This window comes from Lathyrus oleraceus, chromosome 6 (genome assembly GCF_024323335.1).
Source record: "Lathyrus oleraceus cultivar Zhongwan6 chromosome 6, CAAS_Psat_ZW6_1.0, whole genome shotgun sequence".
NCBI classification, from domain to species: Eukaryota; Viridiplantae; Streptophyta; class Magnoliopsida; order Fabales; family Fabaceae; genus Lathyrus; species Lathyrus oleraceus.
Window position 1 is genome coordinate 382,172,126 of NC_066584.1, and position 27,223 is coordinate 382,199,348.

At 33.5% G+C, this 27,223-nt stretch overlaps 1 protein-coding gene across 2 annotated transcripts; it reads right to left on the reverse strand.

The window, feature by feature from the left end:
- Positions 1-1,178: 1,178 nt before the first annotated feature.
- Positions 1,179-13,216, reverse strand: LOC127093567 (cytochrome P450 76T24). Of its 2 annotated transcripts, none has more exons than XM_051032519.1 (3): positions 13,186-13,216; positions 2,031-2,917; positions 1,179-1,943 (listed from the first exon to the last, which is right to left on the reverse strand). In XM_051032519.1, the coding sequence occupies exons 2-3, from the start codon at positions 2,913-2,915 to the stop codon at positions 1,353-1,355; spliced, it is 1,476 nt and encodes a 491-aa protein (XP_050888476.1). In that variant the 5' UTR covers positions 2,916-2,917; positions 13,186-13,216; the 3' UTR covers positions 1,179-1,352. The 2 variants fall into 2 exon arrangements, with proteins under 2 accessions (XP_050888476.1, XP_050888475.1); XM_051032518.1 differs by lacking the exon at positions 13,186-13,216 and adding an exon at positions 3,034-3,180.
- Positions 13,217-27,223: the final 14,007 nt, after the last annotated feature.

Consider the following 27,223-nt stretch of genomic DNA (forward strand, 5'->3'; position numbering starts at 1 on the left):
ACTAATGGTTTTTCTCTGTGGCGTCTGCTTATTCAATCTAGTATGGACTTGATCATATCCTGGAGCCCCACCTAGTTAGTGTGGTTCCTTCTTTGTCTTTGATTTGAGAGAGTTTGGTCCCCTCTAAGGTATTGATTTTTATTGGCAACTTTTGCGTGACAGGTATCCTTATAAGGAAAACCTATTTAAGCGAAGAATCTTTTATTACTCGAATGAGATGTTAGGCATCTTTTGTGAGTATTGGGTTGAGTTAGTCTCTCATATATGTGTTACTTGTAGTTTCGCTTCTGGTGTCTAATATATGATCTTTAGATGGTTAGGGATGCAGTTGGCTACTCGTTAGGATCTTTGGACTTTTTTTTGAGATTTTATTTTGCTTAGGTCATTAGAATAAGTTCAAGGGTAAATATGTAATTATCTGTCATGTAATAGTGTGGTCTATCTGGCTGATTCATAACAATAAAATAAAATCTTCAGAAAGTCAACAAATGTGAAAGAGGTTAAGGATAAGAGTATTTTTTTACTTGGAGTTAGTTTCTTAATGGATCCACTTTGAATTATTGCTCCTTCTTTTATTTAAATCAAATATAGTGGCTCAAGAGTTTTGACATGTTTTTCTAGCGTTTAGTGGTTCTTGGCATATTAAATGAGTTTGATATGATGTTGGTGGATCTGGTGTTTGAGATCTAGGCTGATTTCCGTTGAGGGGTGCTTTGTTGTGTGGGTTTTCTTGGACATTCTATCATTTCCCGTTAGTTTGTTCTCTAATTGTTCCTTCTTTTGTATGATATTTGATTGTATTTTTGTTTTGATTTTCCTTTGTTTGTATTGACACTCCTTGTGCCTCGTTGTTTCTGTTTGTTCTCTGTTAGGCTTTTTTCACCCTTAATTATTAATTACTAATTAGTTTGCCTTTTAAAAGAAAGCATTTCTTATATTATTCAGTTCTTTTATTTATAATATTTTGTTTTATTTATGATATTTACAGATATTATACATAAAATAATTTAGTAATAATTATACACAAAAACTATCAATATTTATTAATTGCTACTACCAATAGTTTTTAATAGAAGGGAAAAAAATGTCACTAGCGGCTTATATAAATTTGGAGGGAAGGAGTATAGAAGAAACAACATGAATTTCTATAAAAATATTCACAGTCAAACACAGAAGTATACAAAAGTAGGAAATTTATTTACCATATTGTTTTAGCATACACCTCCAACATTTAAAGTTACAAACCCACACAAACTATAATACACAATTATTAAAGTAAAACCAGAAACTAGATAAAAATACAATACACTCCCCTAAAACCATGTCCATCTCAAACCCAATCTCCAGCAAGCTTAAGATAATAATACTTTGTTTAGTACAACTGGAATAGCCCTTAGAGATTTGTCCAAATCCATGTCCTTAAACTCCATATTGTTTTCAAGTTTCCAATCAAATGAGTTGATTAATGATCCCAACATCAAATGCAACATCCTCACTGCCAATGGTGATCCTGGACATATACGTCTGCCACTACCAAATGGTGTCAGCTTAAAGTGTCTACCTTTCACATCTATCTCAGATCCTATAAACCTTTCTGGTGAAAACAAATGAGCATCCTCCCAAATATCTGTTCTACCTATAGCCCATTCATTGATCAGAACTTGAGCACCCTTTGGAATTATGTATCCTGATATTTCCACATCTACCCTTGCTTTTCGAGGGAGCAATAGTGGAGCTGGAGGGTGTAAACGTAAACTCTCTTTCACCACTGCTTGTAAGTATGGAAGCCTATCTATGTCTGATTCCTCAACTGGATTTCCTAGTCCAATAATCTCCTCAAGTTCCTTTTTGGCTTTTGACATAATCTCTGGATTGCGTACTAGTTCACTCATTGCTCTTTCTAATCCATATGCTGTTGTATCTGTTCCCGCCACAAGCAGATCCTATTATATATACACACCACTCACATGTTAAGTAAATAAAAGTAGAGAAGATAAAAGGGTGAAAGAAAGTGAAATGAATATACATACAAGTAATAGATGTTTAATTTGCTTTTTATCCATCTTCTGAATATCTTGTTTGGAAATGTCCAACAAAGTGTCTAACATGTCATTGTTTGAGATATAATCTTCACTTTCTCTCAACTTCGTTCGTTTGTCAATTATGATATCTAAGGCATAGAACACCTTTGAAACATAATTAGTAGTGTGTTTTTTAATGCCTTGTGGATCAAAAATCTTCAATACTGGGAAATGATCAGAGATGTTTGGTGTTCCAACAGCTTTCAGAAGAGTGGAAACTATATCCTTATATTCATCATCTAGAGACTCAACAAAATCTTGAGACACAAAAGTGTATGACAAAAAATTAATGCAAGCCTTGAAAGCAGCTCTTCCAATATCAACAGCTTCACCGGTTAAACTGCTTTTATGCATATCATTGAGAAGATCTTTAAGTTTCATTCGTCTAAGCTCTTGACTTGCGTCAAGAGTCTTGGTAGAGAATAAATTATTATGGCATATTTTTCTAAGGTGTTGCCAAAGAGGTGAAAATGGGAGAAAAACTAAGCTAAAATTATTATGATTATGAGTTGTTGTGTTATGAGGAACAGATCTATCAGAGAACAAAGAATCATGAGTGTGGAGAATTTCTTTGGCCATATCAGATGAAGAGATTATGACAGTGGTTTCGGTGCATAGGTTTATAAGCATAACAGGACCATAGAACTTTGCAAATTTTGCAAGTGTTTGTTGTGGTTTGTTGTAGAAATCAACAACGTTCGACATGATAGTGAAAAAGGAAGGTCCAGGTGGAAGTTTGTAGTTTGAATTTCTGGTTCTTGCATAGAGTGAAGTGCTAAAGTATGTGACAGTGCATGTCAACAAAAAGAGCAGTGCACTAATCGCATAATCCATGTCTGAGATAAACAAGGCAAACATTATTAATAATCAAGCATTATATATTATCATATAAAAGCAAGGGAATTAAAGCTAGAAATAATTAGAAAGAAGAAGCAATTAATTAAGTACTTACTTAAGTACTTCTCCAAAGTCACCACCAAAGCTATTAATTAAGAGTTGGAAGGGCGTTTTGCCTTTTGCTTTCTACTTCACCCCAATTTATAGGAGGAGATCATGAAGTTATGTCGACTCCAAAACAAATAAAAATCAATTTAATATTAAAAGCTATTTTTATGTGCTTTAAAATATTAATAGATGTTAGTTAGTGTCGTTATCATGTGTCTTACAGTGTAATTATTAAATACTTTTCATATTTTTATAAGGGAAGCATCTTGGTTTCTTCCATTTCATACTAAGATATATGATACGCTGTCGGAATAGTTTTTCTTTTTTTAATCAATTATTATTATTTATCTATTAAAATAAACTATCACCAAACTTCTTAATATATCTTATTTTTTTAATTGTAACATATAATTAATAAATTTTAAAAAGTTAAAACTATTTCATTTTACCAACTCATTCCTTTCTCATTTTTAATTTTTATACTCTTTCTTTTCTTCTCTTAATTTAAATTTTAAATTTTTATCATTTTTTTTCTCGCACTTTCTCACTTTCATTTTAATATTTCTCTCTCCATTTTCTTTTCTTTTTGATTTTATTTTTTAAGTATAAATAACAAAATTTAAATCTTCTTTAAAATATTTCATAATTTATATGAATATTGTACGTTGAATAATTAAATAACTTATTTGAAATTGACATGAGTATTTAAATATATTTTATATTGTATCAAATTGAATAACATTCAATATCAATACACACAAAACTAACTTTTTAATTCATGGATCACTATCAGGACAATATCTATTTTATTTTAATCAAGAATTATTTTTATTTGAGAGACAAACTTTTTATTTTTAAATGTGATTTTTATATTTTTATTAAAAGACATACACCAACAGTTGTTTCAAACATCGATGCTTGTCATTCCAACATATGACCTACTGTCTTTACTTGACACCGATCAAGTTGTTGAATTGAAGGGACATGATAATACTAGTGCATTTAAGCACACTTCATTTTACTCCACAATTCAGTCTTACCGACAAGTATAGTTCTCTTCTTGCAAGGTGATATGAATATATGATAGGATAGATCTTGATTATGAAAGTGATTGAGAAAATGATTTGTAGATAATTGGAATGATTTTCATCGACTTATCTAGGTAGTTATACACATGAAGGACTTTAACAAACTTAAGCCATGTACTTGATTTGTATAACATATTTCTCAATAAATTATAACTACCTTAAGAATCAAGCAACTGATTTTTAATCAACTCTTACAATCAACTTCATTAACAACCTTCAAATTAAAATTACAATTTAACACACCACTTAATTCATATTTGAAAAGCTCTTTATTTCAATAAGCTTCTTCAATTCATTGACTATCTTCTTTGATAGTTTTGTTAACATTAGCCAATTGCATTTTAGCTCAATAGTCTTTCAATTATGATCTATCATTGTTAATTTAATCTCTAAAAAAAATACAATATCTGATTTTTTTTATCAAACTGTCCCACTTTAAAAAATGTCCCATATTATAATTTATTAAATTTTATTCAAAATTTATTTGAATTTATATTGTGTTGTGTGTGATGGACTATGTTTAAAATTTGATTTAAATAATGAATTTGTAAAATTATGATATTTTAAATTTTAAATTTTTTAGATGTTATGTCTTTTTTAGAGACCGAGTCATCCGGTTTGATCAGTTTAATAACTATATAATTATGTTATAGAGACTTGTTTATATAATCAAGTTATTCGATTTAATTCGGTTTAGTCAATGCGGTTTGACCAGTAATCCAATGATTCCACCAATCAACTAGTTACCTAGTACTCTCGCCAGTTTGTTTTTAAAACACTAGACGTGACTAAATTAATATAATATATTTTAACTATATAATATATAAATTAATATTTAATTAATAATTTTAATTAAAAAAAATTAATGGGGCTAATTTATTTTTTTAATTTATAGTTCAAATCAAAACAGTCATCAAACTTTCGAGAGTACTAGGTAATTAGTTCATTGGTGGAACCACTTATCATGGTCAAACCACGTGACTAAACTAGATTAAATCGGAAAATTCGGTTGAATAAATCGGTCTCTATAAAAAAATTATATAATTATTAAATTGGTCGAACCGAATGACTCAATCTTTAAAAAAATCATAACACTTAACATGCCCCAAAATATCATAATTTTATAAGTTCATTCTTTAAATCAAATTTTAAACATAGTCATCACACAAAACAAAATACAAATTCAAATAAATTTTAAATAAAATATATTTGCAACATAAATTGAATATTAAAAGCTATTTATAGGAGGAGATCATGAAGTTATGTCGACTCCAAAACAAATAAAAATCAATTTAATATTAAAAGCTATTTTTATGTGCTTTAAAATATTAATAGATGTTAGTTAGTGTCGTTATCATGTGTCTTACAGTGTAATTATTAAATACTTTTCATATTTTTATAAGGGAAGCATCTTGGTTTCTTCCATTTCATACTAAGATATATGATACGCTGTCGGAATAGTTTTTCTTTTTTTAATCAATTATTATTATTTATCTATTAAAATAAACTATCACCAAACTTCTTAATATATCTTATTTTTTTAATTGTAACATATAATTAATAAATTTTAAAAAGTTAAAACTATTTCATTTTACCAACTCATTCCTTTCTCATTTTTAATTTTTATACTCTTTCTTTTCTTCTCTTAATTTAAATTTTAAATTTTTATCATTTTTTTTCTCGCACTTTCTCACTTTCATTTTAATATTTCTCTCTCCATTTTCTTTTCTTTTTGATTTTATTTTTTAAGTATAAATAACAAAATTTAAATCTTCTTTAAAATATTTCATAATTTATATGAATATTGTACGTTGAATAATTAAATAACTTATTTGAAATTGACATGAGTATTTAAATATATTTTATATTGTATCAAATTGAATAACATTCAATATCAATACACACAAAACTAACTTTTTAATTCATGGATCACTATCAGGACAATATCTATTTTATTTTAATCAAGAATTATTTTTATTTGAGAGACAAACTTTTTATTTTTAAATGTGATTGTTTTTTCTTTCTTCATCTCACGTATCTTTTTTATATATGATTTCTTAATACAATTGAGTTTATGTCTCAATCTATCACTACAGTTACTTTAAACAACTGTTGGTGTATGTCTTTTAATAAAAATATAAAAATGCAGCATTAGAACAACAATAACAAGAATAAGAACAACAAGAATAAAAACAAGAACAACAAGAACTACAACAAGAACAACAATAAAAAAACAAGAAGAAAAAGAAGAAGAAGAAGAAGAAGAAGAAGAAGAAGAAGAAGAAGAAGAAGAACAACAACAACAACAACAACAAGAACAACAACAACAACAACAAGAAAAACAATAAGAATAACAACAAGAACAACTAGAATAACAACAAGAACAAGAAAAACAACTAACATTGCTAACTTGAATCCATGTTTTCCTTGTCTCATTCAAGTTGGAGAAGAGGTGATGGAGTTTTGAATTTTGTTAACGAAAGAAATGATGTTTTCAAGTTTTGTTTATGGAAGAAATGATGTTTTAGAGCTTGGTTTAGTGGTGAAATAGAGTGTCATAAATGGAATAAGATGTTTGGAGGTAGAAGATGAAGTTCGTCTAAGTTGGAAGTTCATATAAGTTTTAGGTTTCACGCAGATCACTAACGGTAGTGTATTGAGCGTTGATACTCACTAAATGGATGGTAAATATTTGTTTAAGAACGAAGAAGAAATTATAAATACACTTATATAAAGTGGCTTAAAGATTAAAAAAACCTGTAGATTGCAACCTATCACAACGAGTACTATAAATAACTGTTCTTGTATGTCTCAACCTATCACGAAGGTTACTTTAAATAACCATTATTGTATGTCTTTTAATAAAGAAATAAAAACAAAATGGTAGGTGCTAAGATTCGAACTCATGACTAGGCGTCACTTTTCCCAAATTTGGAAGTTCCAACCGTGGTGAAAAATGGCTTGAAAATAAAATAGTAAGTGCTAGGATTTGAACGCATGATCAGACGCCACATTTCACCACTTTTGGTACATATGACCATTTTGAAATATCTTTTAGTAACTATCAAAAATAAAAACTCACAAAAAAATTATTACCACTGTTAACAAGAAGACCGTTGTAAAATGGGTGTTGTGAAAGGTCTATTTTAAAGTAGTGATGATTCGATTCATTGGACACTATTGACTTGAATCAGTTAAGACTTTTTATACGAATTTTATGTTATTTATTAAGCACATATAAAAGGATTTATTGTAATTTACTTCATTGACATAACAAAATCAATAGAGTGATTTTTAGAAAAAAATCAGTATCTCTCTCAAAAACAGAAAGCTCTATTTTGTAGCTGAATATTGGTCCACCTAGTGAGTGTGATGTTGTTTTGTGAGGAATTCAATTGTTAATGTGTGTTGTGTGAATTGTTTATAGTTTGTGGATCTGATGTTGAATTCTTGATTTGAAGTTCCATTGAAGAAAAATAATAATCTTCTCCAAGGAGTTGGGGTTTCTTATTTTTATCAACCATTTGAAGATCAAGTTTAAGTTTTCCTAGTAGAACTTTGAGGAAAATGCTGCAAGTGTGAAGATTTAAGATTCTAAAAGGTTCAAGGTACTGTAAACAAGATAAAGTTGGTGATCAAGATTTGTAGCATGTTAGTTGGATTATAGACAAAGAATAGTAAAGAAATAAGATAAGATTAACTAGGATTGAGCTTTTTATTTGAGTAATTTTCTGTGGTTTCTTGTTGTAACCAAATTTTGTACCAAAAATCAAAATTAGTGGAAAACATTTTATGATGGTTTACCATCATAGTATAGATTATATGCCAAACTAGGACAAAGGCATCTCTCTCTCTCTCTCTCTCTCTCTCTCTCTCTCTGTAATTGAATTCAATATCTTATATCCAAATCCTGTCTCTCTGTTTGAGTTCAATATCTTATATCTAAATCCAATATAGTGACTCAAGAGTTTTGACATGTTTTTCTAGCGTTTAGTGGTTCTTGGCATAGTAAGTGAGTTTGATATGCTGTTGGTGGATCTGATGTTTGAGATCTAGGTTGATTTCCATTGAGGGGTGCTTTGTTGTGTGGATTTTCTTAGGCATTCTATCATTTCTCGTTAGTTTGTTGTCCAGTTGTTCCTTCTTTTGTATGGTATTTGATTGTATTTTTGTTTTTGTTTTCCTTTGTTTGTATTGACACTCCTTGTGCCTCGTTGTTTCTATTTGTACTCTGTTAGCCTTTTTTCACCCTTCAAACTCATGACCAGGCTCCACTTTTCACCACATTTGAAAGTTCCAACCATGGTAAAAAGTGGCTTAAAAATAAATAAAAAACAAAATTGTAGGTGCTAGGATTCGAACGCATGATCAGGTTCCACTTTTCACCACTTTTGGTACATATGACCATTGTGAAATGTCTTTTAGTAAATATCAAAAAGAAAAACGCACAAAAAAATTATTACCACTGTTAACAGGAAGACCGTTGTAAAATGAGTGTTACGAAATATCTATTTTAAAGTAGTGATGATTCGATTCATGGGACACTATTGACTTGAATCAGTTAAGACTTTTTATACGAATTTTATGTCAGTTCTTAAACACATATAAAAGGACTCATTATAATTTACTTCATTGACATGACAAAATCAATAGAGTGATTTTTACAAAAAATCATTATCTCTCTCAAAAACAGAAAGCTCTATTTTGTAGATGAATATTGATCCACCTAGTGAGTGTGATATTGTTTTGGAGGAACTCAATTGTTAATGTGTGTTGTGTGAATTGTTTATAATTTGTGGATCTGATGTTGAATTCTTGATTTGAAGTTCCATTGAGGAAAAAGAATAATCTTCTCCAATGAGTTGGAGTTTCCTGTTTTTATCAACCATGTGAAGATCAAGTTTAATTTTTCCTAGCAGAACATTGAGGAAATTGTTGCAAGTGTGAAGATTTAAGATTCTAAAAGGTTGAAGGTATTGTAAAAAAGATAAAGTTGGTAATCAGGATTTGTAGCGTGTTAGTTGGGTTACAGGCAAAGAATAGTAAAGAAATAAGATAAGATTACCTAGGATTGAGCTTTTTATTTGAGTAATTTTCTGTGATTTCTTGTTGTAACTAAACTTTGAACCAAAAATCAAAATTAGTGGAAGATAATTTATGATGGTTTACCATTATAGAATATATTATAGGTCAAACAAGGACAAAGGCATCAAACTAGTACTCCTCTCTCTCTCTCTCTCTCTCTCTCTCTCTATATATATATATATATATATATATATATATATATATATATATATATATATATATATATATATTTATATATATATATATATATATATATGTGTGTGTGTGTGGTGTGTGTGTGTGTGTAGTTTCTCTTAAATAAGACTCATACTTGCTAAAATATTTTCAATCACATAGTTATTCTTGACATAGAGGGTTTGTATACCGTGTTATATGAAAATACTAGGAGACGATACACAACCTTTTTCCAACATGTGAATTTTCTTGCTCTCTCTCTATGTGTGTGTGTGTAGTTTCTCTTAAATAAGACTCATACTTGCCAAAATATTTTCAATCACATAGTTAAAAAGGTTTGATTCAGGGTTAGTTAAAAAAGTATAGTTTGACCGTTTTGCTTCCTTCTAGGGAGACCGTTGACTTGGTAGTATTCCTCTTAAGATTAGATTTTAGAGACTATTCTCAAATCAAGAGGGTATTGTGGGTTAAATTAGAAAGTGGGATCGGGGCGGATGTCTTTGGACTTTAGATGGAGGAAACCGTTATTCATACACGAAGAACTTATAGTTAATGAGTTCTTCTCAGCTCTCCAAGAGGTCCACTTAATTGCGGAGAGTAACAGGTGGATTTGGAGACACGATACTAATGGTTTTTCTCTGTGGCGTCTGCTTATCCAATCTAGTATGGACTTGATCATATCCTGGAGCCCCACCTAGTTAGTGTGGTTCCTTCTTTGTCTTTGATTCGGGAGAGTTTGGTCCCCTCTAAGGTATTGGTTTTTATTGGCAACTTTTGCGTGACAGGTATCCTTATAAGGAAAACCTATTTAAGCGAAGAATCTTTTATTACTCGAATGAGATGTTAGGCATCTTTTGTGAGTATTGGGTTGAGTTAGTCTCTCATATGTTTGTTACTTGTAGTTTCGCTTCTGGTGTCTAATATATGATTTTTAGATGGTTAAGGATGCAGTTGGCTACTCGTCAGGATCTTTGGACTTTTTTTGAGATTTTATTTTGCTTAGGTCATTAGAATAAGTTCAAGGGTAAGTATGTAATGATCTGTCATGCAATAGTGTGGTCTATCTGACTGGTTCATAACAATAAAATAAAATCTTCAGAAAGTCAACAAATGTGAAAGAGGTTAAGAATATGAGTATTTTTGACTTGGAGTTAGTTTCTTAATGGATCCACTTTGAACTATTGCTCCTTCTCTGATTGGCTTCAATATCTTATATTTAAATCAAATATAGTGGCTCAAGAGTTTTGACATGTTTTTCTAGCGTTTAGTGGTTCTTGGCATATTAAGTGAGTTTGATATGCTTGCTCCTTCTCTAATTGGCTTCAATATCTTATATTTAAATCAAATATAATGGCTCAAGAGTTTTGACATGTTTTTCTAGCGTTTAGTGGTTCTTGGCATATTAAGTGAGTTTGATATGCTGTTGGTGGATCTGGTGTTTGAGATCTATGCTGATTTCCGTTGAGGGGTGCTTTGTTATTTGGGTTTTCTTGGGCATTCTATCATTTCTCGTTAGTTTGTTCTCTAGTTGTTCCTTCTTTTGTATGATATTTGATTGTATTTTTGTTTTGATTTTTCTTTGTTTGTATTGACACTCCTTGTGCCTCGTTGTTTCTATTTGTACTCTATTAGGCTTTTTTCACCCTAAATTATTAATTACTAATTAGTTTGCCTTCTTATATTATTCAGTTCCTTATTTATAATATTTTGTTTTATTTATGATATTTATGAATATTATACATAAAATAATTTAGTAATAATTATACACAAAAATTATCTATATTTATTAATTGCTACTACCAATAGTTTTTAATAGAAGTGAAAAAAATGTCACTAGCGGCTTATATAAATTTGGAGGGAAGGAGCATAGAAGAAACAACATGAATTTCTATAAAAATATTCACAGTCAAACACAGAAGTATACAAAAGTAGGAAATTTATTTACCATATTGTTTTAGCATACACCTCCAAAGACTAAGGAGTGGAAACATTTAAAGTTACAAACCCACACAAACTATAATACACAATTATTAAAGTAAAACCAGAAACTAGATAAAAATACAATACACTCCCCTAAAACCATGTCCATCTCAAACCCAATCTCCAGCAAGCTTAAGATAATAATACATGGATCTCATTAATATACTTTGTTTAGTACAACTGGAATAGCCCTTAGAGATTTGTCCAAATCCATGTCCTTAAACTCCATATTATTTTCAAGTTTCCAATCAAATGAGTTGATCAATGATCCCAACATCAAATGCAACATCCTCACTGCCAATGGTGATCCTGGACATATACGTCTCCCACTACCAAATGGTGTCAGCTTAAAGTGTCTACCTTTCACATCTATCTCAGATCCTATAAACCTTTCTGGTGAAAACAAATGAGCATCCTCCCATATATCTGTTCTACCTATAGCCCATTCATTGATCAGAACTTGAGCACCCTTTGGAATTATGTATCCTGATATTTCCACATCTACCCTTGCTTTTCGAGGGAGCAATAGTGGAGCTGGAGGGTGTAAACGTAAACTCTCTTTCACCACTGCTTGTAAGTATGGAAGCCTATCTATGTCTGATTCCTCAACTGGATTTCCTAGTCCAATAATCTCCTCAAGTTCCTTTTTGGCTTTTGACATAATCTCTGGATTGCGCACGAGTTCACTCATTGCTCTTTCTAATCCATATGCTGTTGTATCTGTTCCCGCCACAAGCAGATCCTATTATATATACACACCACTCACATGTTAAGTAAATAAAAGTAGAGAAGATAAAAGGGTGAAAGAAAGTGAAATGAATATACATACAAGTAATAGATGTTTAATTTGCTTTTTATCCATCTTCTGAATATCTTGTTTGGAAATGTCCAACAAAGTGTCTAACATGTCATTGTTTGAGATATAATCTTCACTTTCTCTCAACTTCGTTCGTTTGTCAATTATGATATCTAAGGCATAGAACACCTTTGAAACATAATTAGTAGTGTGTTTTTTAATGCCTTGTGGATCAAAAATCTTCAATACTGGGAAATGATCAGAGATGTTTGGTGTTCCAACAGCTTTCAGAAGAGTGGAAACTATATCCTTATATTCATCATCTAGAGACTCAACAAAATCTTGAGACACAAAAGTGTATGACAAAAAATTAATGCAAGCCTTGAAAGCAGCTCTTCCAATATCAACAGCTTCACCGGTTAAACTGCTTTTATGCATATCATTGAGAAGATCTTTAAGTTTCATTCGTCTAAGCTCTTGACTTGCGTCAAGAGTCTTGGTAGAGAATAAATTATTATGGCATATTTTTCTAAGGTGTTGCCAAAGAGGTGAAAATGGGAGAAAAACTAAGCTAAAATTATTGTGATTATGAGTTGTTGTGTTATGAGGAACAGATCTATCAGAGAACAAAGAATCATGAGTATGGAGAATTTCTTTGGCCATATCAGATGAAGAGATTATGACAGTGGTTTCGGTGCATAGGTTTATAAGCATAACAGGACCATAGAACTTTGCAAATTTTGCAAGTGTTTGTTGTGGTTTGTTGTAGAAATCAACAACGTTCGACATGATAGTGAAAAAGGAAGGTCCAGGTGGAAGTTTGTAGTTTGAATTTCTGGTTCTTGCATAGAGTGAAGTGCTAAAGTATGTGACAGTGCATGTCAACAAAAAGAGCAGTGCACTAGTCGCATAATCCATGTCTGAGATAAACAAGGCAAACATTATTAATAATCAAGCATTATATATTATCATATAAAAGCAAGGGAATTAAAGCTAGAAATAATTAGAAAGAAGAAGCAATTAATTAAGTACTTACTTAAGTACTTCTCCAAAGTCACCACCAAAGCTATTAGTTAAGAGTTGGAAGGGCTTTTTGCCTTTTGCTTTCTACTTCACCCCAATTTATAGGAGGAGATCATGAAGTTATGTCGACTCCAAAACAAATAAAAATCAATTTAATATTAAAAGCTATTTTTATGTGCTTAAAATATTAATAGATGTTAGTTAGTGTCGTTATCATGTGCCTTACAGTATAATTATTAAATACTTTTCATATTTTTATAAGGGAAGCATCTTGGTTTCTTCCATTTCATATTAAAAGCTATATGATACGCTGTCGGAATAGTTTTTCTTTTTTTAATCAATTATTATTATTTATCTATTAAAATAAACTATCACCAAACTTCTTAATATATCTTATTTTTTTAATTGTAACATATTTATAATTAATAAATTTTAAAAAGTTAAAACTATTTCATTTTACCAACTCATTCCTTTCTTATTTTTAATTTTTAACCTTCTCACTCTTTCTTTTCTTCTCTTAATTTAAATTTTAAATTTTTATTATTTTTTTCTCACACTTTCTCACTTTCATTTTAATATTTTTCTCTCCATTTTTTATTCTTTTTTCTTTTATTTTTTAAGTATAAATAAAAAAATTTAAATCTCCTTTAAAATATTTCATAATTTATATGAATATTGTACGTTGTATAATTAAATAACTTATTTGAAATTGACATTAGTATTTAAATATATTTTATATTGTATCAAATTGAATAACATTCAATAAAGGTACATATTATTAATTTTTTATTTTACGGGTCACTAACAAGACAATACCTATTTTATTTTAATCAATAATTATTTTATATGAAAAATGAATTATTTATTTTTTAAATGTGAAAAAATAAATAATTTTTTTTTCATTTTAAATTTATATGTGTATTTAAATATTTTTTTATCGAATTAAATAAATTTACATCTTACTAGTTAAAATTTAGGATAATATATCTATCAATTTGAAATAGCAAAACATACTTTATGAGACCATAGAGTAAATCACATTATTAGGAAAATTATTTGGTCATATATGTACAAACATTCTTGTTTTCTAAATAAATATAGTAATAAAAAACGGGACGCTTTTCCAAGTGGAGCCTACATTAGCTATAAAAAGTAATAAATAATTGATTGAATATTTTCTTATAAACAAAAGGATGAATTAAAAGGGACAACAGATGTATAACCTAGACATTACACAATCGGAATTAAGAAGACAAAGAAAAGAAGGCAAAAATAAATTATCCCAAATTCGATGCTAGAGAGACACACCTCTCCTATCACAATGAGTTTTTATGCGGTTTGTGAACAGTTAGAAATCATTTACTCGACAATAGTTTCATCATTCCCAATCCGTCAAATTTATTCACCAATCCTCCATCGAAAAGAATAACATTACTATACGCCTAATTAGTCCAACAAATGGCTAAATAAAAAATCCACCTTAAACCTACACTTGATAAAATTCTCCAACACCGGAAAACGCTCGATAATAGAAATTGTTGACAAAGGCATATCAACATGAAGGCAAACACAAGAATTTTTCCACCAACCCACCCAAATTGGACAAATTCTAAAAAGGTGCTCAAGATCCTCACTTTTTGCAAAATACAAAGGACACATCAAGTTGCGAAGACCAACCAAAATTCCACATCTTGCCAAATTCAATATAATTGGAAAGCAATTCAACACCAACCTTCAATCGAAAAACAGAATTTTACTAAGAGCTTGTCTTCCATAACCTCTTTAAAGCACCTGAAACAACTCATCCAACACTACAATGCCATTATAAAATTCCGCAATCCTCTCGTAACATGCTTTGACAGAAAATACTGACTCATTTCTCCATCAAACACAACGATCGAGCTACCACTGATCGGGCTGAATCGGCTACAAAAATAACATCAGCTCAGCCAGCATAGCAATAGTCAACTGCTGCAGAATTTCGTCCCGGATAGCTATCTTCCAGTTCCAACTGTCGCCCGTCCAAAAACCGTTGGGCGAAAGATTACTCCTATCTGCCTTTGCATAGTGAAATAGTGGTTCAAATAGCCTGCAAAATGGCACATAACCCAACCATTTGTCGTGTCAAAAATCGATAAAATCGCCATTTCCATGTTTACACACGATAGAAGAAGTTAACCAATTTTTAAGCTCCCCCGTCAATCTCATTGCACAAATATCTTTCCACCATAACGAAACCTTATTTTCCAACGAATGAAAAGGATCACTAGGCATCATTCTTTTGATATCATTGTACCTGCAAGAAAGAAGGTTATTCCAAATAGCATTTTCGTCCTTCAAAATTCTCCACTTCCACTTGCTTAAGAGAGCGAGATTGAAGTTTCCACAATGCTTAATACCAAGGCACCCATCCTCCTTTGACAAACAAATAGTTTTCCAACTAAAGCAATCAATTTTCTTCTTATCTTCAACTCCATCCAATATAAAGACTCTTTGAACCCTGATTAATTCTTTGAAAGCTATCATTAAAGTAAGAGAAAGTCGTTTATCATATTCCTTATATACAAATAAATAAATTAGATGTTATTATAATTTAAATATGGTAGGTACATAAAACAAATAAATAAAATGACTAAATATAAGAAAAACTTACTTGAGTTTTTTTTGAGCATTCATCGAAAAACTCTCCATTTTTATTGAGATGAGTCACTTGATGGATCTCATTAAGAATGGCCATCGGGCATCCTTAACTCTTGTAACCAGCGACAGTCTGCTTTTGCTTCTTGGGGAATAAGTGTGTAACAAGCCTTGTATTTTAATAATTTTCCATTTGGTTGAGGTTTCAACTATAAGTCTTTTTGATTACACAAAAGTTTCAAGTCCTTTCTAGCCTTCTCATTATCTTTTTTCTTGCCTTAGACATCCATCATTGTGTTAAATACATTATCAAAAGAAATTCTTCTCAATGTGCGTAACATCAAGATTATGTCGCAACAAATTATCCTTACAATATGGGAGGTCCCAAAAAATACTTCTTTTTCTCTAGTCGTCTGTGTCCCCATATCCTTGGATTATGCATGTTTTACCATTAGCTGTGAATTTTGGTAGGTCACAAACATTATTCCATACTTCAGTCGATGACAGACGAGAGGGAGGAAGATCTGTTAATTTTTTTCTTTTTTAAAACCATTTTTATTTTTTCTAAAAACATGGTTTATAGGTAAGAACCTACAATGACAATCAAACCATGAACTTTTCCCACCCATTTCCAAAGTAAACGCTTTTGTGTGTCCCATGCAATGCAGACATCCCATTTTTCCATGCGTACCCCAGTCAGATAAAATGTCAAATTCAAGAAAGTCGTTAATTGTCCACATCAAAGCAACTCACTTATTAAAGTTTTGTTTACTAGACATATCATAAGTCCTTTCTCCAATCCACAACCTCTTCAAATCATCAATTAAAGGTTATAAATAAACATTTATTCCCGCCTTTGGACTCGACGGTCCTGGAATGAGGCATGTGTTAAGGGCTAATTTGTTTAAATAGTCTATAGTATTTTGTGGCCCTTTCCACTTGATCTCAATGGAATCTCTTGTTAACACCATAGTTTTAAATGTAAATATGTAGTTTTCAACATTATCATGTAAATAGATTTTGTTTGATCATTTTGGTGCAAATTTGTAGGTTTCAAAGTCTATCGGAAGCATGAGAAACATAAAGGCACCAAGCAACACCCAAAGTTTTAATTGTGAAGATTCCAAGTTTTCCAAAGTGTCCTAAGCGCAGTCCTAGTGCACTTAGAGAAAGAGGGGCAGGAGGAAATTGGAAAATTCGCGCTAGGAGTGTGCTGAGCATGAATCAAGGCGGTTTAAGTTATTTTTGCTGATCATGTTAAGCGGGCTCTGGTGTGTCTTAGCGCGATTTCACTTTTTGGCCCATACTATATATATTTTTGGCTAGATATTTTAGGGTAAGAAATCTCTCCAATTTTATTCCAAAGGCATTTTCAGATCAAAAATCATCAATCTTCGAGTTTTTTGATGTTGATGCTGTGAATCTCTTCGTGTTACTTGTTGAGGAAGCTGTCGTGGTTACGGGTAGCTAAACCCTCTTGTATCAAGATTAGATGTAATCAATCTTAACTTTTACGTATTTCTTTTGATCTTTTGTATGTGAACAACTTGATAATCAATGTAGACGATAATCTTTGCTTTTATTGAATGTTTGTGGTTTAAAACATTGTTGAAAAATATCTTTTAAGTCTTGACCTAAGGTTATCATCTATCAAAGACGAAGTCTAGACATGGAAGTGGAATTTGATATTTACTTTGTATCGGATCTGTAGCGGGGTATTCGTTACCTTTAGGTTTATTGACTAAATCAAAAGTAAATCATACAATTCAAGTCGCCACCGCACTTCTATTTATCCAAAGGAAAGGTTAGAAAGCAAACAAAAACCGAGAAGTTTTATCAAATCAAAAACTAATAAAAATGTCAGAGATCTGGGTAAGGGGGTTGGTTATGCAATGGGAAGGTTTTAAGCATCCAAAACATCCTTAGTACTCTAAGGGAGCCCTTTTTGCAAAGTTGTATGGTAGGTTGGTATTTGTGAAAATATTTGTGCAAACATGATTGGGGAGATGAGAAAAGAATATACAAATTATTTACAATTTTGTTGTTTGAATGGATAAACCCATTGCCTACGTACCATCACAAAGGTAGGATCAAAACCTCGTAGTTCGGGGTAAAAATCTCAAAAATATGGGTGGATTGATTTGACAAAAGTCTTAAGGTCTTTTGTTATCAAAGGGAGAAAACTCAACCTAAACCAACAATCCATCATGTGAGGAGAGCTTCATCATACTAGTGAGGGATCCACCCTATAATAAGTATGGAAGACTTATAGTCAAATCACTAAGGATGAGGTGAGGTTTACATCAACCACTATGATAACTCAAACCTAATAGCTAATGTTCATGAAAAGTTTTAACAAAAGTGGTCATTGGAACCACAAAAATCATTTGAAGTGAGTTGGATTTACCAATTAGAAGTATTCACAAAATGAAGTCAAAGTTGACTTAAGATTCAATTCAAAATAAGTATTAATGAAAAGAGTTTGAAAAATCAAAGGCATAAGGCCTAGGTTTCTAATTTGAAAGAAAAAAAACAATGTCAATGTTTGCACAAAATGAGTTTGGCTTGGGTTAGAGTGGAGAGAAGAAGAGAAGGGCTAGTCCTAAACATGCAAAGATGAGATAAGAGAGTAAAACCCTTGGAGTTCCTTTCTTGACATCATAAAGATAATCCAAGACGCTCCTTTCTTTTGGACTTAGCAATTAACTCAAGCAATCAATCAAATATTCAATCAAGCTCCTAGGATCTTCCAATTGGCTTTGTCTCTCTTAACTTGGATGCTCATGACAACGGTCCTTCTAATTAGCTCAAGTTTAGGATCCCTATCACACAAGAACAAATAATCAAAAGTTTCACAATGCAATAAAAGAAATGGACAAAGAAAGAGTTTAGATTAGGGGTCCTTTCAAGTCAACTTCAAGATGTAAGCATTCTAAAGGCATGAGGCCTAGTTGCTCTTAAACAATTTTAGCATTCTAAAGTCATGAGGCCTAGTTGCTCTTGAACTCCATTAAGCATAGGTGAGATCCTAATTCTAAGTCCTTTCTCCTTTTTGCATTGGGTCCACACAAACAAAAACAAAACAAGCACAAGGCAAATAGTATATTTACACAATAATGTGCTCAAGTGAGCAAAAGGCGAATGGCATAAACATAAACATGAGCTCAAATGAGCAAAGGAAAAAGACAATATGAATAAATGAGCAAGAAATTAAATTGCATTAAAGTAAATTGCAAGAATTAAATGCTTGAATTAAAAGTTAGTAATTAGTAGTTAGTGTTAGTGTGCCATAAGGCAATTTAGCGCTATGTTAAGCAATCGTAAGTGGACTAATGTAGTAGTCACACCTATCTGAGTCCGGTCAATAAAACTATAGGCAAATAAACACAAGTTAGAGATCATGACTAGTAAGCCAAGCTCCTACAACTTGTCATGCCAAAAGAAAAGAAGAATGACCTTGTATGGATTTCAGGTTCTTTGCTTGACCAAGAAGCAACCTATCTTGGACACAAAGCAATTCACTTGATCTTTGATCAATTTGAATTTGATTTGGATCAAAGAAGGTTAAGCCCCTCATATGTCAAGGCTAACCACAAATATTAACTCATTGGTCAAAAGTAAAAGAAGAAGAAAAGAGATGAAGATGAAATGTACCAAATGGAAATTCAAATGACATAATCAAAACACATTAATCAAACATGAATGGAATCAACATCAATCACTAGTAAACAGAAGTGAAATGAAGATTAGAAGTCAAGAAAGGTCAAACATATTTTTCGTATTTTTTTGGAATTAAAATAATACATAAAATAAAATGAACAAAATGAGGTCAAACTTCAAATCCAATTCAAATCAACTTGGATAAGTCCAATTGGATCATCATAAATCTAATATGGTCAAACAAGGTTTGACAAATTTTCTCAATATTTTTTGAAAACAAAAACTATTTTTTAAACAATTAAAAAATGAAGAAAAATAACATAATTGGACTAAAATCTCAAATCAATTAAGAAATTGATGAGAATATTTTTCATAGACTTATCATCATCCAAAGATGTTAAGAAAATATTTTTGGCATTTTTGAATATCAAAAGGTATTTTAAATGAATTAAAAACAATCAAAAACAAAATAATTCACAAAAAATATTAAATGGAATCACAAAAATAATTAAAAATCATATTATGAAACTAGAATTTAAGAGAAATTTTTTGTAATTGGTCTCATATTTTTGTGATTCCAAATAAAGATGTTATGAATTTTTTGAAAATAAAAAGAATTTTAGAAAATAAAACAGAAATTAATAAAAGCTGGAAAATCCACAGGCGTCTGATCAGGATTCATTAATTGACGTGGCTGATCATAAGGTCATGAGACGCGCGCGCATGGTGTGGACAAGTCAGCAACATAACACATTGAATTAAAAATATTCAAAACAAACAAAGGTCAAGGTTAGATCTGGAGAGCTGGATCCAAAGGCCATGGTTCAAACACGTGTGGACGGTGGTGGAAACCACCGTCTTCTCCGGTGAGAAGACAAAATCCGGCCACCAGTTGCAGGTTTTGCAACTTTAACCAAACCACACGATCCTTATACCAAATTAAACCTAGGGTGATGTACATCACCCCTGTAACCTTGGATTGTGCTCTAGATCTTTATGGAAGGAGAAATCAGAGATGTAAAATCCAAGTACTTGATCTGAAGTTCAACAATTCACAAAATTAAAGGTTGATCTGAATTCAGAAAACCAAACCAACATAAGCAATGCACAATACATAGTGAGATTCGAAGCAAAACAATTCAGATGGAAACCTTTGAAGTGTAACTTTGATGAGCACGATCCAACCAAATGCTTGCTTGCAGCTTGATCTTGATGTATGATATGAGAGCTAGGCTTAGGAATTAGTATTGAGAATCAACTGATGTTGTTGAAAATCAAACTTGAAAAAGAGAAGTGAAAATTCAAATTCCTTTGGTGAGAGGTTGGGAAATGATTTCAGCAGGGATTCAGGCGCCTTCAGGTTGCCAATTCAATGAAGTGATGTGTTTATTTATAGTTGAGATCCAAAGGAGAGTGTGACAAACTCGTGTGCATGAGAATTGGGTCCTCCATGCATGGGCCTGTACAGGCGCATGTGAGGCCCAATATCAAATGGTTTTGCATGCTGAGCTCAAGTGAAGTAAGTTTGGACGTGCAGATTGCATTACATTTGCTTGTGCATGAAGGTTTCACTTGAATTCCATAAATGGTCACAATTATTCCCCTCTTTGAAAGTCCCATTTAGAAATTCCAAACATAGGCATGTGAGTAATGGTTGGAAAGGTCTTGACATAAGGAACAAAAGCTATGTTGAACAAAAATCCATTTGGAGTTTGGAAAATTGTGAAAACTGGCCATGAAGTTCAAGGTACAAAACATGTATTCGAAAAATTTGCCAAAAAGGACCAACTTCAAGCCCTTCTGTTTCAATGATGAAAGCCTCAAATGGAAAAACATCCAACATAAACGTTGTAGATGTTTTCAACGCAATCAATTTGGACTTAAATTTTTCATAGTTTGGATTTTTGATGAGAAAGTTATGGGCACTTGAAGTTGGACTTTTTCAAGATTCAATGGCTTTGGTCCAAAGTGACCTATAATGTTTTGTATTATCACATGTTTTTTTTAGGATTATGAAATTTTGTCCAACATAACAAATGAATTACACATCTCAAATTTTCCAATGCACTTTGTATCAACTCAAAATCATAAAAAGTGAAGGAGTTAGGTCCTTGGGAAGTTAACCCAAAATTAGGGTTTCAGTCAAAATGACCTATAATGTTTTGAAATGAATGATGACCTTCCAAGTTCCAAATGGATTTTTGATGAACATGAAAGTTGTTAATATGGTTCTTTAGAACATTGTTTCTCTTTGGGTCATGTTCATTTGACAAACACATCAAAAGTTAGGTCTCAGTGGATTTCAATTTGGTCAGATGATTTGACTGGTCAACTTCTCAAGTCCAAACTTCAAATCTTGATGAATGAATGATTGAGGATACTCACATAGGCTCATATATGCATAAAATTATGAATGAAAGAACTTCCCTTGATTGGATATGATCATAGGTTGAGGTTGCTTCATAAGCAAGGCATAGTCAATGCATAGTTGAATTAGGGTTTCCTTGGGAAACAATCCTCAAGACCTTTGGTTTATCTTGATCAAATTGACCAATTGAGATACTTGGGAGACATATATGATGATTGAGAGCTTTGGGAAACATTGTCATGCTTGCTTTCATCTTCATCTAGTCATTTCTTTGAGCATAAGGGCCTCTTAGGAGCCTTGGATCACATGATTGCTTGAGCTTCAAAACAAACAAGTTAGTGACATATTTTTGTGCTTTTGGTTAGTAGACAAAATAAGAAAATAAATAATATACAATTCAAGCATGCTTGGTGGTCTCAAACCAACTCACACAAGTCCCAACCCTAAGGTAAGGAGCCAAGATGCTATGATCCTTGAGGCAAATGCAAATGAACAATGTTATGATGCCGTGAGGGATCTTAGGGTCAAAATTAGGGTCTTACAGATGCCCCTATTTAAGGTCATTCTAGCCGGAGATATGAAGGTTAAAATCTTCGTCTCGACGAGGTAGAATGGGCTTAAATAATAACAAAGAGACGAATTTTGGTCCCTAAGAGACCTCATGATGCAAATGTATGCATGCAAAAGTTAATACTCTGTGGAGATATATGGCCACAAAGAAGAAAAGAAATCAGGAGAAACTGAAAGTCCGCGGGAGTATAATACATTCCATGAGGAAAACTCACTGGGAGACAGAGACTCCGGGGGGATAAAGGGTATTAAAGTGCGTGAGCAGGTCACGACTTGAAGACTCGCTGGGAGACACGAGGGGGATTTCACGAAAATAAATCAATGGAAAGACTCGAGTTGACGCAAAGACGCATGTATTGGTGAATATCCCAATACAGCAGACCTATCCACAAATGATACTTCGGATAAAAATCCGGACTCAAGCGGGGATGTCCACAAAGGACTCAGCTGAGGAAGTAACAAATGAGGTATTACCGGTTACTGGGTAATAAACTCAAAGAGACATGTGATCAAATACACTGATATAAGGGTGAAAGAATAACACACTCGGGGTATAAGGGTGAGAGATATCAATCATCCAAAACATCTGAGGAAGACCTAAAAGGTATATTTCAACTCAGGAAAATATGACTCCACAGGGGATAAAAAGTCATAATAGGGAGGAGAAGGAAGGAACACCAGGGATACCGGTTACTGGGTATATAATAGGTGACCAAGCATGCATGAATCGGGGAATGTTTCCAAGACACTCATCATCCGAAGGGAGGGCTGAAAAGCAAACTCGACTTACATGATGGGCATTCGATTCCATAAGGAAATACGAATCTTACTCAACTGGGGAAGAAAAAGACTTTGACTGAAGAGCGCATGATATATATTATCTATTACCGTCTGAACGTAGATAACATACTCGCATGGAAGATTATCCAGAACCAGTTACTGGGTTAATAAAGGATAAATCGACCGAAAAGAAACGACATCGGGATACCGGTTATTGGGTATAAAATGATGACCAGTCAAGGGGAGAAACAAACATTACCAAACAAGGGTAAATGAAAGATGACTCGCTGGGGATGCATTGACAAAAGCAATGATCCTAGAGATATATCACCTGTTACTGGGAGATACACTCAAAACGAAGGAATATCAATACCGAATATTGGATAAAGATAACAAACAAAGAGGGGATTACATCTACTAGTTACTGAGTAGAAAACCAAAGGTGAGAGTACCCGTCATCGGTTAGGATGAACAATATCAAGGATTAACTCTGCAAGGGGATAAAATGGGGTTTACAACTACCGGTTACTGGGTAGAAAAACCAGGAATAGGACTTACAACTACCGGGTAGAAGGCCACAGAAATCCGCGGGGAAAGAATGAACAATTACTAGTTACTGAGCAATTGATCACCTGAACCACAGGGAACTGCAGGGGAAACAACAAAAGGAGTCAACCTAGGAACAAACTAGAGAGACACAATGAAACAAGACTCAACCCAATGAGGATATAACTCATGGGAGTAATTCCATCCCAATACATATTTAGGGAGGACACTGAAATAATAATCATCCACGAGGACATAACTCAGTGGGGAATATAGAAGGAAAGATAGACACTTTCTGCCTATGGGGCTGACTCTATATGGAGAGATCAGACACAAACATCTGCTTGGGGAAGAACATTTCACCAAAGGCAGGAGATAACAAGCAAAGATATATGGCAAAGGATGCAACATGAATATCTGAATGCTATGATTATGCATGTATATGCATGGTTTATGTATGATTAATGCTGACAAACAGACATATCTAACACAAACAGGTCAAAGAATCAATGGACAGACATCCGGTGCACCATCTCAAAAGAGAAAGCCAGACCCACGGAAGAAAATCCAATCTGGTGGGGAGCATCCAATACCAGGAAACACCAATCACAGGCTGGGGATCAAGCAGAGTCATTGCCAGGGACAAAGACTAAAACTGGAGATCAGAGACCGCCGTTGGGGATAAGCAAAGGTCTCAACTACCAAATGCTAAGGATCTTCCAACACTTCTCTGGGAATATGCAGAAACAAAATTTGTCGGCGGGAGCTGTCGCAGCCTGAAAAATACAGTGTGCGAAAAAACAACTGGCGAGAGAAAAATGACAGAAGAGTCGCCACCGTGCGTTATTTATCCCAAAGGAGGGAAAGGAAACGCTCGAAGTAAACCTGGAGGAAGGAAAGGAAAAGACAAGGTCTCGCAACCAAATCTTGGGTTCGGGAGTCGGTTATGCGAAGGGAAGGTATTAGCACCCCTACGCATCCGTAGTACTCTACGGGATCCACTCTTGTTGTTCTTGTCTAAAGGGTGTGTGTTTATCTAATGTACTATTTACTAAAAGGGTCAAGAGAAAAATGACTCGCACAGATATCACATCCATTGCATACGTATCTCATCTGAATATGAGAATCAGAGTCGTCGTAGCTCGGCTACCTATGGTTTAAAAAGGAGTGTGCTCGCTAAGACATCGCGTCTTATGCCTACGTATCTCATCGGGAATGAGAATCAGAGCAAAACGTAGTTCAGCTAACTACGGGAGTAAGGGTCTCGATTGCAACTAAGGCAAGAGAAAGGAAAGGTCTCGATCGCAACGAGGGCGAGAGAAAGGATCGCAACAAGGGCGAAAGCAAACAAGGATTAGTTGTTAGTTGTTAGTCAAACTCGGCAAGACATCGCATCTTGTGCCTACGTATCTCATCTGAACATGAGAATCAGAGTTGCCGTAGTTCGGCTACACGCACGCCAAACAAACAAACACACAAGCAGGCAAACATGGAGCCTGAATGCCAATCACTGGACTTACATCAGCATCCGAACCAAAACACGCACAAGAAGGCAAACGTGGAGCCCGAACGCCAATCACTGGACTTACATCGGCATCCGAACCAAACACACGCACACTGGAACCCGAATGCCACTCGATGGACTTACATCAGCTTCCAAGCACACAACAATCAAACAAGCGACAAATTGCTAAGGAGTCGGGAACTCGAGCCTAGCAATCGTCAAACAACACACACAAAAAGCAAAAAGGTTGTCCGGAGCGGTCTCGCACGACCACCTGCCTACGTACCTCATCTGGTATGAGAATCAGGGCGACGTAGTTCCCCTACGGAGGGATACAGGACTAGCCTAACCAGATAACAGAGGGAGACACAACTAGGGAGACTACGACTCGAGCCTAGATGTTATCATGCAAAATCATCCCTAAGTTAAGGTTTCTAACTAACTTGCATAGGAAGCAAGCCTATCCTAAACATGACTTGCACGAGAAGCAAGCCAAACCAAACCTAACTTGCACAGGAAGCAAGCTAAACTAAACCTAACTTGCACAGGAAGCAAGCTAAAGCAAACACACAAGCACAAGTAACACACACTATATGCAAGCAATGGGCTCAATCAAGGTTAAGTTTTAGTCGAGGGGTCATATCAACCTCAACAAACAAACCACTGGAACTGGGTTAATGGTGCTCTTAACCTTGCCATTGAGGGGCTAAGGTGAAGCAGATGAAAGGTGAGTGAAGATAAGACTTCACAACTCTTATCCCTGGCCTGGGAGAGCTTAAGACAAGAATGTGTGGGTTCAGAAAGGGGGGAACCCTTCTACACATTTGAAACTGACTCAACTGTACAGTTGTACAAGATCTTGGGTTTGTATCTGCAATGCATCAACACAGTGGTGTGAGCAAAAGCAGATGACACACAGAATAGCAGGGGATAGATTGCATATCCCTTGGGTTCTGCCAATTGCCTCTTCACTTAGGAGGTCTTTGACTCTATACAAGGACAAATGTAAACAGTCACAAACATTGCCTCTTAAGGAGGACTTCAGACAGTTGCCTGGCCAAGTAACAGGCCAGGTCTTCCAGACTACATGAAGTAAAGAAGTTATACCTCAATGCAAATTGCTCTTAAGCAAAGCAAAGCAAAGTTCACAAGGAACTAAAAGCAACTAAAGTACCAATGTTGAAGAACAGTTGAGATTCAAGGGTTGTTTGGCTATGTTGAAGTGAAACAGATGCTCTATCAGCTTCCCAAAGTTGAATGGTGAAGGAAGCTTGGCTCAGGGATGTTTGAGATGGCTTAACTCAAGGACTGCCATGGATGAGTGCTTGGTGAAACAAAACTGGAGGATGATGCTACAGCTGGGAAACAAGGCTCGAAATGTGCTCAAAATGGTGAGGGGTGATGAAGCAAGTAAGCCCTAGCTCGAGTCCTTGAAGTTTTTTGACAGAAATTTCAAAATGAAGGAAGATGAGAATTGAGAGAAAGTGATTTTTCCTTCTGTTTTGAATGTGGCTGCTAGGGTTTTTTCAGAGAGAATATGCAGTATATGTATGCTGTTTAATGTTCTAAGCATGGTTAGTTTTGGTGGTAATTGCAACTTTGTAAAATGAAGGTGTTTTGCTAATTTGTCAATTTTCACTCAAATGGCAAGGTCTGTGGTTACAGTTGCGAAAGTGGCCTTGTACACACTCCAAATATGATTTCTTAGCAATTTCAATTGGCAAAATATATTGGAAAGGCTTAAATTGCAAAATCACTTTTTCACCTCACTTGAAATAATTCAAGTCACTTCAAAAAGTGCCATTTTGATTGGTGAGTTTTTGGTAAATTGTGATGACATATTTGGAAAGAGGGCATCAAATGTGACTTGTAGCAAAAAACCCCACCCAATTTGGCCAAATGGTTTGGAAGATATGCCACTTTGAAGTTCAAACATTTTTGAGAATGATTTGATCATAACTTGCCAACCATTCATGTGAATTGAGT

What these genes read in the sequence shown, in the direction of transcription:
- LOC127093567 (XM_051032519.1), bottom strand. Translation starts at nt 2,915, where the DNA reads ATGGATTATGCGATTAGTGCACTGCTCTTTTTGTTGACATGCACTGTC. An exon ending in AAATTAAACATCTATTACTT is followed by an intron (nt 1,944 to 2,030) that starts GTATGTATATTC and finishes TATATATAATAG; the next exon opens with GATCTGCTTGTGGCGGGAAC.